This window comes from Nuphar pumila, chromosome 7 (genome assembly GCF_984573655.1).
Source record: "Nuphar pumila chromosome 7, dmNupPumi1.hap1.1, whole genome shotgun sequence".
NCBI classification, from domain to species: domain Eukaryota; kingdom Viridiplantae; phylum Streptophyta; class Magnoliopsida; order Nymphaeales; family Nymphaeaceae; genus Nuphar; species Nuphar pumila.
The window spans coordinates 1,649,816-1,667,068 of NC_143255.1; the positions used below are offsets into that span (position 1 = coordinate 1,649,816).

General features: G+C 39.0%; 2 protein-coding genes across 2 annotated transcripts; both read right to left on the reverse strand.

Annotated features, from left to right (window-relative positions):
• Positions 1 to 397: 397 nt before the first annotated feature.
• LOC149830803 (uncharacterized) lies at positions 398 to 910 on the reverse strand. Its single transcript, XM_090011830.1, has one exon. The coding sequence runs from the start codon at positions 908 to 910 to the stop codon at positions 398 to 400; it is 513 nt and encodes a 170-aa protein (XP_089867956.1).
• A 13,635-nt stretch (positions 911 to 14,545) lies between these two features.
• On the reverse strand, positions 14,546 to 15,058 carry LOC149830804 (uncharacterized). The gene has a single exon (XM_090011831.1). It carries the CDS (start codon positions 15,056 to 15,058, stop codon positions 14,546 to 14,548), a length of 513 nt encoding a protein of 170 aa, XP_089867957.1.
• Between the last annotated feature and the right edge of the window lie 2,195 nt (positions 15,059 to 17,253).

Genomic DNA, 17,253 nt, shown 5'->3' on the forward strand with positions numbered 1-17,253 from the left:
GTACAATACACCATTTTATCTTTTTCTGGTGACAAATTCAATTTTTTTGCCTTTTTCATTTTTTTTCTTGCAAAAGATATCAGAAAAATTAATTAAAATAGTTTTTTTTTTTTTTTACAAAAAGCAATTTATGGTTGCTGCCAATCGTTTTTGTTATTGTAATGGTGGTCCTAGTTTCCATTAAATTGGCTTGTTTACTGAACATAACAGCAAAGAGGAAAAGGAAAGTGGAAGGCAACTGAAAAAATGACAACTCGTTAAGCAATTTGTGCTTTGCTTATTAAAAAAAAATTGCACAACTATCTGCTTCTTGCAGAAAGAATCAATCTCTTCATCTAAAGTGTCTCTATAGTTTTTTTATCTACAAACCCGCAGCCGCGACCACGATTCCCTAAGATTACAAACACCCCCAACTAGAGAAGTTCACGTCCCTACTACACCTACAGTTGACTGCACTCCAACAACTATGACCCCCAACTCGAGCTCTCTTGGATTGTCTAGAAGCCCCCGAGTGGGACCCATTAAACAATTCCCCTGATGAATCTTGACCCTCCATCATCTCCATGATCATGCTTTGAAGCTCCTCCAGGCCATAACTCTTTCTCTCGTTTCCAACGTTGGCCATCAAAGATATCAACTCTTGAGTAAAGTCGGACAAACCATCGTCGTCGTCGTCTTCTGAGAGATCGTCGTATAGACCAGCATCGTAGAATGTCCTCTTCCGTCCATCCGATAGTACCGAATATGCCTCTTGAACATTCTGGAATCTTCTTGTGGCTTCCTCAGCCCGTGATGGAATTCTGGCCCATCTATCAGGATGCCATCTCATGGCTAGCTTGCGGTAGGCACTGCGAATCTCTTCAGCCGAGGCGTTGGGGCCGACCCCGAGTTCCATGTAGTATTCCACCATCCTCCCACCGGAATCCGACGCACAGCGTAGACTTCAAACTTTTTCCGGCCACCAACTTAATCCACTTGGGATCCGGGAAACACAAGACTAGGTCGCTTCTTGTAGAGGGAATTTTTCGGCCAAAACCCGTTGGAATCAGGCAATGTGGTGTTGGTGCTCTGGGTGTTCTGTTCACTGTTCTATTCTTATATAATCCCCACACTCGATATCTGGCTGGGCTGGACGTCAGTCAGTGTAGAACGTTCCAGGGGCATCGTCCCACGCTGGACTCCTCAGGGTAAAGCGACTGCATCCAATAGTGGGGGTCCACCTACGTCGTTTTAGAAGTCTCTCGAGCATCGAGAGCCTTCGCGGCTGCCTGAAAGGACTTCTTCTTAAACTCTTTGGCTTTCCTGATCTGTCTGGAAAGTAGAAACTTAAAGGGGTTGATGATAAATGACATTTGGACCATTCGAAGAGAACCAACAACCTAAGTACTCAAAGTCAAGTTCACTTCCCAGAGGCTTCTAAAATCTTCGGATGCCTACTGCTCAAGGGGAGGGTGGTGTATGTTCGCCCCGACGATGGGGCTCGTATTCCCGTGTATGTTGACATCACTCAGCATTGAAGTCTGATGCGGTTGCAAAGACTTAAGTACCCTTTTTTGCTATTTTTGCCATACAACAACGGTTTGAGAAAATGACAAAAATGTCTTTCATTCAAAAAAAAAACAGTTCAAAAAAAGGACAAACAAGTTCTTCATCCAGAAAGTCGAGGATAATGTTGACTCTTCAAAGTCTACACAGCGAAACGAACCTTAGCCGACGATCCAATGATGATCCGGCGATCCGATGGTCATCCGACGAAACGAACCTGAGCCATCAAAAATGTCTGTTTGAACTTTTTATCGTCATCTTCTTCTTCTTCCTTCTTCATAAAACATTGTAAAACCCTCTCTCTTTCTAGAGAAGAAATCAAGGGAGGCAAAGAGTTCTCCCTGTAGAAGGCCATGAACATCAACCCTCTCACTCTCTCCCCCTTCTCTTTCTACTTCTGTGCACATCCAGCAGAAATCCTACATTGCTCCATCAAACACCGACTGATCGGCACACTGACTGTAGCATCGTTCAACTTGATGAGTTGTGGAGCCTGATTCATAGTTTTTGCCCTTACAGAACGGGGTTTGGGGGCTCCTCCTAGCGTGGGTAGCATCATTCAACTTGATGAGTTATGGAGCCCGATTTAGAGTTTTTGCCCTTACAGAAGGGGGTCCGATGGCTCCCCTCCGGCATGGGTCCCGATGCGTGGTCAGTGGGCGGGGTCCAGGGGGGGCGCCCTTGGTGGGGGGCTTGGGGGGCAGCGCCCCCCGGACCAATTTTTTTTGGGACCTTGTATAATTTTTTTATTTTCTTTCCCTCTTTTAACTATCGAAAAAGAGCAATAAAGCATTTTGTTTAATCGTAAGGCTCATGTTTCCTTCGATTGTTTCTTGCTCGAGGTTGTCGTAACACCCCTTCCCACGATTTTTCTATTTTTCTTTTTTTGTTTCTTTCTCACGATTTTTTCAATGACTCCCATACAACGATTTTTAGTATTGTTGGGTCTTCAACGAGCCCCACAACGATTTATAGTGTTGTCTGATCTTCTAACAACAATTTGTAGTAGTATCGAGCCTTCCTACAGCGATTTGTAGTATTTTTGGGTCTCCAACGAGCCTCACAGCGATTTATAGTGTTATTTGGTCTTCCAACAACGATTTGTAGTGTCTTCAGCAAATCACTATAGCGATTTGTAGTATTTTTGGGTCTTCATCGAACCCCACAGCGATTTATAGTGTTGTTGAATCTTACTATAGTGATTTGTAGTGTCTTCCGTAAATCACTATAGCGATTTGTAGTGTTATTCAATAAGCAAATCGTTGTAAATCACTACCCGAATTAGAACCAACTTGTCAGGGCCATATCTCCCTAACCGAAGGTCATATTTCAAATCCGTAAAAAATGGTGTCTTCGTTATTGAGTCTAGTTTATTTCTGTGAAATTTTAGCAATTTCTATAGTCATTTCATTCTTCATTTTAACTAAAAACTAGACCCCTATTATTCTGTGTTATTTGAGTTGCACAACACAGAATAATAAGGGTCTGGTTTTTAGTTAAAATAGGGAATGAAATAACCATAAAAATTGCTAAAAATTTACAAGAATAAACTAGACTCAATAACAAAGATACCACTTTTTACGAATTTGGAATATGACCTCAAGTTAGGGAGATATGGCCCTGACAAGTGGTCCTAATTCGGGTAGCGATTTACAGCGATTTGCTTACTGAATAACACTACAAATCGCTATAGTGATTTGTAGAAGACACTTCAAATCGCTATAGTGAGATCCAACAACACTATAAATCGCTGTAGGGCTCGATGGAGACCCAAAAATACTACAAATTGCTAAAGTGGTTTGTGAAAGACATTACAAATAGCTGTTGGAAGACCGAATAACACTATAAATCGCTGTGAGGCTCGTTGGAGACCCAAAAATACTACAAATCGCTATAGTGATTTGCGGAAGACACTATAAATCGTTGTTGAAAGGCTAGATAACACTATAAATCGCTGTGAGACTCATTGGACACCCGAAAACACTACAAATTATTGTAGAAAAACCCGATAATACTACAAATCGTTGTTGGAAGGCCAAATAACACTATAAATCATTGTGGGGCTCGTTGGAGACCTGAAAACACTATAAATCATTGTAGGAAGGCCCGACAATACTACAAATCATTGTTGGAAGACCGGACAACACTATAAATCGCCGTGGGGCTTGTTGGAGACCCAAAAACACTACAAATTATTGTAGAAAGGCCTGATAATACTATAAATCATTGTTGGAAGGCCGAATAACACTATAAATTGTTGTGAAGTTCGTTGGAGACCCGAAAATACTAAAAATCGTTGTAGAAAGGCACAACAATACTACAAATCGTTGTTGGAAGACCGGACAACACTATAAATCGCTGTGGGGCTTGTTGAAGACCCGAAAACACTACAAATAATTATAGAAAGGCCCGACAATACTACAAATCATTGTTGGAAGGCCAGATAACACTATAAATCGTTGTGAGGCTCGCTGAAGACCCAAAAATACTACAAATCGTTGTAGAAAGGCTCGACAATACTACAAATCGTTGTTGGAAGACAGGACAATACTATAAATCGTTGTGGGGCTCGTTGGAGACGCGACAACACTAAAAATTGTTGTAGAAGAGTCATTGAAAAAATCATGGGAAATATACAGAAAAAGAAAAATAGAAAAATCGTGGGAAGGGGTGTTACGAAAACCTCGAGCAAGAAACAATCGAAGGAAACATGAGCCCCACGATTAAACAAAACACTTTAATGCTCTTTTTCGATAGTTAAAAGAGAAAAAGGAAATAAAAAAATTATATAAAGCCCCAAAAAAATTTGGTTCGGGGGGCGCTGACCGCGCAGCGGGACCCACGCCGGTGGGAGCCCCCAGACCCCCCTCCTGTAAGGGCAAAAACTCTAAATCAGGATCCACAACTCATCAAGTTGAATGATGCTACCAACGCTGGGAGGAGCCCCCAAACTCCCTCCTGTAAGGGCAAAAACTATGAATTAGGCTCCACAACTCATCAAGTTAAACGATGCTACCCACGCTGGGAGGAGCCCCCAAACCCCCCTCCTGTAAGGGCAAAAACTCTGAATCAGGCTCTACAACTCATCAAGTTGAATGATGCTATCTACGCTGGGAAGAACCCCCAAACCCTCCTCCTGTAAGGCCAAAAACTCTGAATCAAGCTCCACAACTCATCAAGTTGAATGATGCTACCCACGTTGAGAGGAGCCCTCAGACCCCCCTTCTGTAAGGGTAAAAACACTGAATCAGGCTTCACAACTCTTCAAGTTGAATGATGCTACCCACGCTGGGAGGAGCCCCCAGACCCCTCTCCTGTAAGGGTAAAAACTCCGAATCAGGATCCACAACTCATTTAGTTAAATGATGCTACCCACGCTGGGAGGAGCCCCCAAACCCTTCTCCTGTAAGGGTTAAAACTCTTAATCAGGCTCCATAACGGTCAATGTGCAGGTCAGTCAGTGCTTGATGGAGCAATATAGGATCTTCTGCTGGATGTGCACAGAAGCAGAAAGAGAAGAGAGAGAGTGAGAGGGTTGATGTTCATGGCCTCCTTCAGAGGAGATTTCTTTCTCGAATAATCCTGTAGTGCAGAGACTAGGTCTTAAATAATCATCTTTGGAGCACTTAAGTCTTTACAACCTCTCTTTTCTAGAATCGTCATTTTTTTTGCACCAATGAAGAAGAGGGTACTTAAGTCGTTGCAATCGCATCAAACTCCAACACTAATTAATGCTAACAAACATGGGGATACGAGACGCACATGCTTAATTACGTGGTGTTTTTTGGGACCCCCGAGCATGAGATGCCCTGTTCGAGGGGGAACATATAATCTGCTTCGCTCCTCAAGAAGCTTGTATATTGTATATGCACTCATGTTGACTAGATGACATTCAGACTGTTCGAAAAGAACCTACTACCTAAGTATTAAGTGAAGTTCACACACTCGAAGCTTCTAAAAACTTCGGAAACCTTCTCCTCAAGGAGCCTGTATCTGCACCAATGCTAAAGTGTTGAGAGCACTATGAAATTTTTACATTCTACAATTTGTTTGCTTTTTAATCACGATATTTACATTTTAATCACGAGATTTAAAGAAAAAATAGAGACAATTAACTGCATTAAATTTGATTAAAATGCACTGAATAACATTATCTTGGGGTTAATAAAATCTCATTAAATTGCCCTACTGCATTACTCTCTATCTCTCCCTCTCTCATTCATTAGTATTAAAGCTTCCTCTCATCTACCAATAGGGTTGCAAATGGGTCATATCCAGAAAGAGTAATTTGCAAATTTTGGTTATCTCAGATCCTAATGTACCCGACTCTCCAATATATTCTGAGATCTAAAACCCAACCCATTTCCATCCCTATCAACCAAGAATACCAAATGAGTTTAAAAAAATGCGTCATTGAAAAGTGTTGAGAATAAAAACTGTTTCTTGAAATTCATTTTGGAAATTAAAAGCCTTAAATTTGCAGAGAATAGAAAAGGTTTCCTAAAATCCGACATGGAATTTAAAAGTTTTGAACTATTTTAATTATAAGTTTGGATTTTCAACACCTCCTTAAACTGTCATTTTTTGAGATTTTTATTTTTTAGATTTTTTAAAATTTAACTAATTTATTTTAGCTTATATTTTATCAAAATACTAAATAAATAAATTTGTCAGTTCACATAAAGCAAGGGATAGTACCTTGATGACAAGGTTAATATCTATAAAATATATCGGTGGGGGGAACATCTGATAACATATTCTAAAAATGAGAAATATGATAACTCAATTGAATGACATGAAGGTCAACATATCTGATTCCTTCCTGGTCCACTTAATAATGACTTATCTGCCTAGTGAATATGGATATTTCAAGATCTCTTATAATACTCATAATGACGAATGAGCATTCAATGATTTGATGTTCAAAGGTGTTGAGAAAGAAGAGAGACTGAAAGAAGAGAAAATACATAGTGCTCATGTATCTTCTCATAAAAGTCACAAAAGGCATGGACCAAAGAATAATGTCATTAAGAAAAGAGCAAAGAGGAACTCAGATACATATGTGTTCAACGAGTCAGGTCCCAAGTCCCATAAAGAATCTTTTATCAAGTGCTTCTTTTGCAAGAAAAATGGACATTTAAAGGCAAACTGCATAAGGCACAAAAAATGGCTGGCAAAGAAAGGTAATTTGTCATTTGTTTCTCATGAATGTAATTTAATTAACATTTCAACTAATAGCTAGTGGATTGATTCAGGTGTCACTGTCCATATTGCCAACACCTTGCAGGTCTTCCTGAATAAAAGGGATCCAATAAATCATGAAAGAAACATCTTCTCATGAAACAAGATGCGTTCATATGTTAAAGTCGTTGGAACCTGCAGAGTAATTTTGAGAAATGAGTTTATTTTGGACTTATTTGATACTTTGTATGTACCAACATACAACATGAACCTCATTTCTATATCAAAACTGGATTTCATTGGATATTGTTTTAAATTTGAAAATTCAAAAATGATTATTTATAAGAATTTAGTTCTTGTTGGTTCCGTGAATGTATGTGATTGATTGTATCATCTGAAAACTAATATCCAAATTTATGAAACCCTTTCCTCAGAAAATGTGTTGATTGACAATAAACATAGCTTATTAGATGAACAATCCTATATGCTCTGACATCATCGTCTGGGTCATATCTCTAAAGATAGGATCCAACGACTTATGAAAAAAGGGATTCTTAAATCCATTAATTTTACAGTTAAGAAACTGTGTTTGGATTGCATAAAGACTAAGCAAACCAACACATACAAGAAAGGTGCCAAAAGGAGCAACCACAAGTTGGAAATTGTTCATACGGATGTATGTTGACCCTTCTCTCCTTGCCATACAAGAGAAAGGTACTTTGTCACTTTCATTGATGATTACTCTTGGTACATGTATCTCTACTTGTTATTTGAAAAATCTGAAGTCTATAATATTTTCAAAGACTTCAAGAAAGAAGTAGAGAAACAAACAGAGGACGCAATAAAATAGTAAGATCAGATCGAGGTGGCAAGTACTATAGGCATTTCACTGAGATGGAACAACGTGAATGACCATTAGCGCATTTTTTTAGGGAAGAAGGAATAGTCCCTCAGTACACCATGTCAGAAAGTGCATACCAGAATGGTGTAGCTGAAAGAAAAAATTATACGCTTAATGAAATTGTACGCACAATGTTAAACTACTCAACCCTTCCCATCACCCTGTAGGGTGAAGCTCTACGAACAACTGTACATGTCTTAAACAAGGTTTCTACTAAGGTTGTCTCAACAACACCTTATGAGTTGTGGATAGGTAGGAAACCATGTTTAAGTTACATGCACATATGAGGTTGTCCTGCATAAGCAAAATTATATAATCCCCACATTAAGGCTTTTGACCCCAGGACAATCAGTGATTTCTTCATTGGTTATCTAAAAAGGTCAAAAAGTTTCAGGTTTTATTATCCATCTTATACACCACAAATAGTAGAAACGGACAAAGCTAGATTTTTAGAAGATGGTTATGTTGGTATAAAAGCATTGCAATATCTCTCTTTTGAGGAAATTTAGGATAAAGTTACTCCACCTGAAAATTTAAAACTTTTTTTCATTATTCATTCGAATGATAAAACAGAAGTTGATCATGTTAGTGATGCACTAACTCAAGAAGAACTATTTCTGGATCATGCTGAAGAGCATCCACAGGTTGATCAAGTTAGTTCACCTGTCAGGAGATCCACACGAATTAAAAGATTAGCTATCCATCCAGATTATATGGTGTGTCTACATGAGCCCAATGATTTCATAGATATTGAGGATCCATCTTCTTTTAAGGAAGTTGTTGAGTGTGGGCAATCTTCATCTTGGATAGAGGCCATGAAAGAAGAGCTAGACTCTATGGCCAAAAACCAAGTATGGGATCTTGTCGAATTGCTTAGAGGAGTTAAGCTCGTAGGGTGCAAGTGGGTTTTCAAGACAAAAAAAAACTCTAAAGGCAATGTCAAAAAGTATAAGGCAAGGCTTGTTGCTAAAGGTTTCACTCAAATGAAGGGCAATGACTATAACGAGATATTTTTTCCTGTCTCGACTAAAAAATCAATGAAGATTATTTTTGCCCTAGTAGTTCGTTTTGATCTAGAGCTACACCAAATGGATATAAAAACAACTTTCCTAAATGGTGAATTAAGTGAAGAGTATACATGGAACAACCTCTAGGTTTCTATAAAGATAAGTCAAACCGTTTGGTTTGTAAGTTGAAAAAGTCAATATATGGACTTAAACAGGCCTCTCGTCAATGGTATATGAAGTTCACCAAAGTCATTTTGACTTTTGGATTCACTAAAAATATCATTGATTGATGTGTATACCTCAAGACAAGTGGGAGTAAGTTCATAATTCTGGTACTTTATGTGGATGATATCTTACTTGCAACCAACGATAAGGATATGCTAACAGAAACCAAACAGTTTTTATCCTTCTATTTTAAAATGAAAGACCTGGGACATGCCACCTATGTTCTTGACATTGAGATCCGTCGAGACAGGTCTAAAGGTATACTGGGTATCTCTTAAAATGCTTATATTAATAAAGTTCTCAAAAGATATGGGATGGAGCATTGCGCTCCTACTACGACACCCATATTAAAAGTGGATAAATTGAGCCTTAAGGACAACCCACAAACTGAAGAATAAAAAGGACAAATGACCATGATACCATAAGCATAAGTGGTCGGTAGCTTGCAGTACGCTCACACATGCACTCGCCCTGATATATTATTTACAGTCGGGGTTCATGTCAGATTTCAGTCGAATCCTGGTATAGCTCACTGTAAAGTTGCTATGAAAGTCATGCGCTATCTGCAAGGGACAAAGGACTATATGTTAACCTATAGAAAGTATATGTTAACCTATAGAAAGCTGCACCACCTTGAGGTTACCGGCTATTTTGATGCAGATCTAGGAGGTTGTTCGGGCAATAAAAAGTCTACCACAGAATACATATTTCTGCTAGCTGGTGGTGCGATTTCTTGGAGTAGTGGAAAGCAGCCCACTATTGTTGCCCACACCATGAAGGCTGAGTTCATAGCTCAATTCGAGACAACTTCACAGACCATTTGGTTGCGAAACTTCATCTTATGACTTCAGGTGGTTGAATCCATTGGGAGATCACTGAAAGTATTCTGTGATAATGAAGCCGTTGTATCCTTCTCTAATAATAACAAAAGTACTACATCTTGTAAGCATATGGAGTTGAAGTATTTTATTGTAAAGGAGAGGACATAAAATCTTTTGGTGTATATTGATAACATAGGGACTAAGAAAATGATAGTTGATCCTCTTACTAAGGGTTTGGCTTCGAGATTATATACCGAATATGTTGAGAGGATGGACTTGTTTGAAACCATGTAATCATGTACACTGCCTTTTATTGCTAATCACATTTTGATAATAAAGATATGATTCTCTCTCTTTCTTTCTTTTGTTGGTTATGCATCAAATTTGCTTATAAAGTTTAAGCGTTTAGCATAACAACAATTTTGGACTAATAAAATGGACTTAAGACCTATCCACATAAATTTTCACATACTCGGGTCAATTAGTGGGAGAATGTTGGAAAATAAGTGTCCCTTTGTATGTGTCTCTTTCCATGCATCATACCTTTTGGTATGATGCATGGTGACCCTTCGAAGGTATCCCACTACAAGAAATCTATGGATTAGCGACGACCTAAATTCGTCGCTAATCCAACGTTAATCCGTTGCTAAATAGTTTAGCGACGGATAGCTTCTATCGCGAATTTTTTGATGCTAATGAGCAACGACATTTATCTGTCGCCAGTTTCGTAGCTAAGTTGCGACAGAATAACGAATGCCAACATCCGTCGCAAGGCAGTCGTTACTAAACAGAGATTTTGGTTTTGCGACGAATTTATAGTCATTGCTAATCTGTCGCTACATTCAATGCTAATAGTAATTAGCGACGGATATATCTGTCATGAATCCGTCGCAAACAAGGAAAAAAATAAAAAAAATATTTGAAAATTAAATATCGAGAAAAAAATTCTCGTGATACAATTTATATTTTCTGTGAATAAAAAATAAAGTACACATCAAAATACATATAAAAGGAAACTAAAACAATTAATCGATCCACTATAAAATTTGCAAGTTCTAATTATTTATAATTCAACATTTACATTTTTGAAACAAAAAGAAGGTAGAACAAATTCAACACAGTGCTAGACAATGATGTAGCAAGTGAAAAATTTGAAAGCTTAGAGATCGATCATTGCTCACCCACTGCTTGGAAGCCTGTACTGATCAATAGGAGCAGTTCTACTGAGGAGATCGTCTGTCTCTCATATCAATGCAATGGCAGGGACAGGTATGTGACCATATCCCTTCAAATATGTGTTATATACAATATGTATGTGTATGCTCATTCGATACTCCACATCCGAAGCTCTTCTTTTTTATTGTTGTATAATCTCAAGGAACACTTTGAAATTGAATTCTTATTTCCACCTTTTTATGATTTTCCCTTTTATTCTCCCTTCATAAAATTAGGAGCATATGAGCATCAATTTTTTTTTTAATTGGATTTGATGAAATAATTTGTTCCTTCATGTACAATTTTTTTTTGTAGGGGCAACAGACAAATTTTATCTTTTCTTATTATGACAGGGAGAAGCACGATACTGTGTGTCCCTAAAGACGGTAGATTTTTGTCTTGTTTGAATTCAAGCACATGAAGTGCTCCCAAATGAGATTTAACAGATCCGCTATAAGACAGATTACAATAGAAGAGGTTGAACTCAGGGATAAAAAGGTCTTTTACTACTATCAGCCAAATTTAAACTGTGGTTAACCACGTGTTGTTAGGACTTAGGAGTACGTAGTTTCAAAAACCAAGCAGTAAAACATATTTTTCAAAACCTAAGTGTGTATTTGTAAATATATAAAATGTTAGGCATATTTCTGTAAATTTGTCTTCTTGATACGACAACCGACATTTGTCAGCTTGTTTGTCGACCCCCCCCCCCCGAAGCAGGTTATATGTCCCCCCCCCCGAACAGGGCAGTTAGCTACATCTCATGTTCGGGGGTCCCAAAGAGCACCACGTATGTAAGCATGTGTGTCTCGTATCCCCATGTTTGTCAGCATTAATTAGCGTTGGAGTTTGATGCGATTGTAAAGACTTAAGTACCCTCTCCTCCATTGGTGCCAAAAAAAATGATGATTCTTGAAAATTAGTGGTTGTAAAGACCTAAGTGCCCCGAAGATGATTATTTAAGACCCAGTCTCTGCACTGCAGGATTATCTGAGAAAGAAATCTCCCCTGGAGGAGGCCATGAGCATCAACCCTCTCACTCTCTCTCTCTCTCTTCTATTTCTGCTTCTATGCACATCCAACAGAAGATCTTACATTGCTCCATCAAGCACCGGTTGCCCTGCATATTGACTGTTGTGGAGCCTGATTCAGAGTTTTTACCCTTACATGAGGAGAGTTTGGGGGCTCATCCCAGCGTGGGTAGCATCATTCAACTAAATGAGTTGTAGATCCTGATTCAGAGTTTTTACCCTTATAGGAGAGGGATCTGGGGGCTCCTCCCAACGTGGGTAGCATTATTCAACTTGAAGAGTTGTGGAGTCTGATTCAAAGTTTTTACCCTTACAGAAAAGGGGGGTCTGAGAGCTCCTCCCAGCGTGGGTAGCATCATTCAACTTGAAGAGTTGTGGAGTCTGATTCAGAGTTTTTACCCTTACAGAAGGGGGGTCTGAGGGCTCCTCCCAGCGTGGGTAGCATCGTTCAACTTGATTCGTTGTGGAGCCTGATTCAGAGTTTTTGCCCTTACAGAAGAAGGGTTTGGGGGCTCCTCCCAGCGTGGGTAGCATCGTTCAACTTGATTCATTGTGGAGCCTGATTTAGAGTTTTTGCCCTTACAGGAGGGGGGTCCGGGGGCTTCCCCCCGGCACAGGTCCCGGGTGTCGTGGTCAAAAAATGCACAGGGTGTCGTGGTGAGAAAGACATATGTTTGTTCCAAGCAAGGTTGGAAGAAATCAATGAAAAATCCAACATGGAGCATGCCAGAATCAAAATGTGGATGTCAAGCGAGAATGGTGTTGTGCAACTCAAATAACACAAAATAATAAGGGCCTGGTTTTTAGTTAAAATAGGGAATGAAATGACAATAGAAATTGTTTAAAATTTACAAGAATAAACTAGACTCAATAATGGAGACACCATTTTTTACGGATTTGGAATATGACCTCCGGTTAGGGAGATATGACCCTGACAAATTGGTCCTAATTCGGGTAGCGATTTACAGCGATTTGCTTACTGAATAACACTATAAATCGTTATAGCGATTTGTGGAAGACACTACAAATTGAATGATCCGCTCCGGGGGGGATCCCCCGGACCCCCCTCCTGCAAGGTCAAAAACTCTAAATCAGGCTCCACAATGAATCAAGTTGAACAATCGAAGCTACCCACGCTGGGAGGAGCCCCCAAACCCTTCTCCTGTAAGGGCAAGAACTCTGAATCAAACTCCACAACTCTTCAAGTTGAACGATGCTACAGTCAGTGTGCAGGTCAGTCGGTGTTTGATGGAGCAATGTAAGATCGTCTGTTGGATGTGCACAGAAGTAGAGAGAGTGAGAGGGTTGATGTTCATGGCCTTCTCCAAGGAGAACTCTTTGCATCCCTTGATTTCTTCTCTAGAGAGAGAGAGAGTTTTATAGTGTTTTACGGAGAAAGAAGAAGAAGATTTTGAAGAGTCAACATCATCCTCGACTTTCTGGATGGAGGACATGTTTGTCCTTTTTTTCAACGGAGAAAGAAGAAGAAGACTTTGCAGAGTCAACATCATCCTCGACTTTCTGAATAGAGGACATGTTTGTCCTTTTTTTGAACTGTTTATTTTTTCTTTTTTGAATGAAGGGCATTTTTGTCATTTTCTCAAACCATCACTTTATGAGAAAAATAGCAAGAAAGGGTACTTAAGTCTTTGCAACAACACCAGAGTCCGATGCAAAGTTATGTCAACATACACGGGAATACGAGCCCCATGTGCTTGTATACATGGTGCTCATTCAAAGCTTCGAACACAGACGTGGGATTCAGTGAATCATCGGGGGGGGACATACACCACCCTCTCCCCCCCCCCCCAACAAGCATACTTTCAGCGCTTATCCTGAAGAGCCCTTTTCAGGGGTGGGGGGTGATGGGATCAGGTCAGGACCCTTCATCTCAAGAACGAGATGTCCATGGGTCTCATTTTTTTTGGTTTCTCGATGTTGTTCGTGTTTTGAATGGACAAATCTGAATGGACTAAAATGAACAGCTCACAATGAGCCTTATTCACTGTTTGATAAGTGTTCATTTTTAAGATGAACGGCATCCAAATGTGTTACAGTCGGTAATGGCATCCAACGGTGTTACCGTAGCTTGTCCATGGATGGATGGCTAGGGGGTCCTCCTAGGGCTACAATTACAAAAAAACACCGTGGATTGCCATTTGCCATCTTGAATTCCAAGAAATAACATATTGACACCATATAACAAGTAAACGTTTTGATGGGTACAATACACCATTTTATCTTTTTCTGGTGACAAATTCAATTTTTTTGCCTTTTTCATTTTTTTTCTTGCAAAAGATATCAGAAAAATTAATTAAAATAGTTTTTTTTTTTTTTTACAAAAAGCAATTTATGGTTGCTGCCAATCGTTTTTGTTATTGTAATGGTGGTCCTAGTTTCCATTAAATTGGCTTGTTTACTGAACATAACAGCAAAGAGGAAAAGGAAAGTGGAAGGCAACTGAAAAAATGACAACTCGTTAAGCAATTTGTGCTTTGCTTATTAAAAAAAAATTGCACAACTATCTGCTTCTTGCAGAAAGAATCAATCTCTTCATCTAAAGTGTCTCTATAGTTTTTTTATCTACAAACCCGCAGCCGCGACCACGATTCCCTAAGATTACAAACACCCCCAACTAGAGAAGTTCACGTCCCTACTACACCTACAGTTGACTGCACTCCAACAACTATGACCCCCAACTCGAGCTCTCTTGGATTGTCTAGAAGCCCCCGAGTGGGACCCATTAAACAATTCCCCTGATGAATCTTGACCCTCCATCATCTCCATGATCATGCTTTGAAGCTCCTCCAGGCCATAACTCTTTCTCTCGTTTCCAACGTTGGCCATCAAAGATATCAACTCTTGAGTAAAGTCGGACAAACCATCGTCGTCGTCGTCTTCTGAGAGATCGTCGTATAGACCAGCATCGTAGAATGTCCTCTTCCGTCCATCCGATAGTACCGAATATGCCTCTTGAACATTCTGGAATCTTCTTGTGGCTTCCTCAGCCCGTGATGGAATTCTGGCCCATCTATCAGGATGCCATCTCATGGCTAGCTTGCGGTAGGCACTGCGAATCTCTTCAGCCGAGGCGTTGGGGCCGACCCCGAGTTCCATGTAGTATTCCACCATCCTCCCACCGGAATCCGACGCACAGCGTAGACTTCAAACTTTTTCCGGCCACCAACTTAATCCACTTGGGATCCGGGAAACACAAGACTAGGTCGCTTCTTGTAGAGGGAATTTTTCGGCCAAAACCCGTTGGAATCAGGCAATGTGGTGTTGGTGCTCTGGGTGTTCTGTTCACTGTTCTATTCTTATATAATCCCCACACTCGATATCTGGCTGGGCTGGACGTCAGTCAGTGTAGAACGTTCCAGGGGCATCGTCCCACGCTGGACTCCTCAGGGTAAAGCGACTGCATCCAATAGTGGGGGTCCACCTACGTCGTTTTAGAAGTCTCTCGAGCATCGAGAGCCTTCGCGGCTGCCTGAAAGGACTTCTTCTTAAACTCTTTGGCTTTCCTGATCTGTCTGGAAAGTAGAAACTTAAAGGGGTTGATGATAAATGACATTTGGACCATTCGAAGAGAACCAACAACCTAAGTACTCAAGTCATGTTAAAGTGTTCAGAGCAATTTAATTTGAAGATATTGTTTGCTTTTTTTATCATGATATTTACACTTTAATCATGAGATTTAAAGAAAAAATAGAGATAATTAACTGCTTTAAATTTAATTAAAATGAACTTCACAACATTATCTTCGAGTGAATAAAACCTCATTAAATTGTCCTTTAATGCATCACTCTCTCTCCCTCTCTCATTTAATACTATTAAAGCTTCCTCTCACCTACCAATAGGGTTGCAAATGGGTCGGATCTAGGAAGAGGAATTTGCAAATTTTGGCTGTCTAGGATCGGAACAGACCCGACTCTCCAATGTATTTTGAGACCTGAAAAACTCGACCGGTTTGCATCCCTATCTACCAAGAACACCAAATTACTTTCCCAAAATGCATCTTTGGAAAGTGTTGAGAATAGAAAAGGTTTCCTAAAATACAACATGGAATTTAAAAGTTTTGAATTATTTTAATTATAAGTTTGGATTTACTTATTTAAACTGTCATTTTCTAAGATTTTTATTTTTTTCATATTTTTTAAAAACTTAATTGATTTATTTTAGCTTATATTTTACCAAAAATGCGAGATAAATAAAATTTTCAAAATTTCACGACAAAAGTCATGATGACCATAAGACATTTGGACTATTCGGAGAGAACCAACAACCTAAGTAGTAAGTACGCAAGTGAATTTCACTTACCCGAAGCTTCTAAAAACTTGGCAAACCTCCTCCTCAAGAAGCCTGCATGTGCACCAATGTTAAAGTGTTCACAGCAATGTTACAAATATCTACACTGAACATATGCATATTGTTTGCTTTTTTATCATGATATTTACATTTTAACCATGAGATTTAAACAAAAATAGAGTTAATTAACTGCTTTAAATTTAATTAAAACGCATGACATTATCTTCGGGTGAATAAAATCTCATTAAATTGTCCTTTAGTGCATTAGTCTCTCTCCCTCTCTCATTGAGTACTATTAAAGCTTCCTCTCATCTACTAATTAATAGGGTTGCAAATGGGCCAGATCTAGGAAGAGGAATTTGCAAATTCTGGCTGTCTAGGATTCGAATGGACCCGACTCTCCAATGTATTTTGAGATCTGAAACCTGACCTGTTTGCATCCCTATCTACCAAGAATACCAATTGAGTTTTCAAAAATGCATCTTTGGAAAGTGTTGAGAATAAAAACGATTTCTTGAAAATCATTTTTGAAATTAAAAGCCTTAAATGTGTTGAGAATAGAAAAGGTTTCCTAAAATCCAACGAGGAAATTAAAAGTTTTGAATTATGTTAATTATAAGTTTGAATTTTGAATACCTCCTTAAACTCTCATTTTCTAAGATTTTTATTTTTTTCATATTTTTTAAAACTCAATTGATTTATTTTAGCTTATATTTTACCAAAAATGCAAAATAAATAAAGTTTTTTCAAAATTTCATGACAAAAGTCATGTTGACCATATGATATTTGGACTATTCGGAGATTACCAACAACCTAAGTAGTAAGTACTCAAGTGAAGTTCACTAATTACTCGAATCTTCTAAAAACTTCAGAAACCTCCTCCTCAACAAGCCTGTATGTACTACCAATGTTAAAGTGTTCAGAGCAATGTGACAAATATTTATAGTGAACATATGCATATATGTATGACCAACCTATAGGGTGATCATATGCATATATGTATGACCAACCTATAGGGT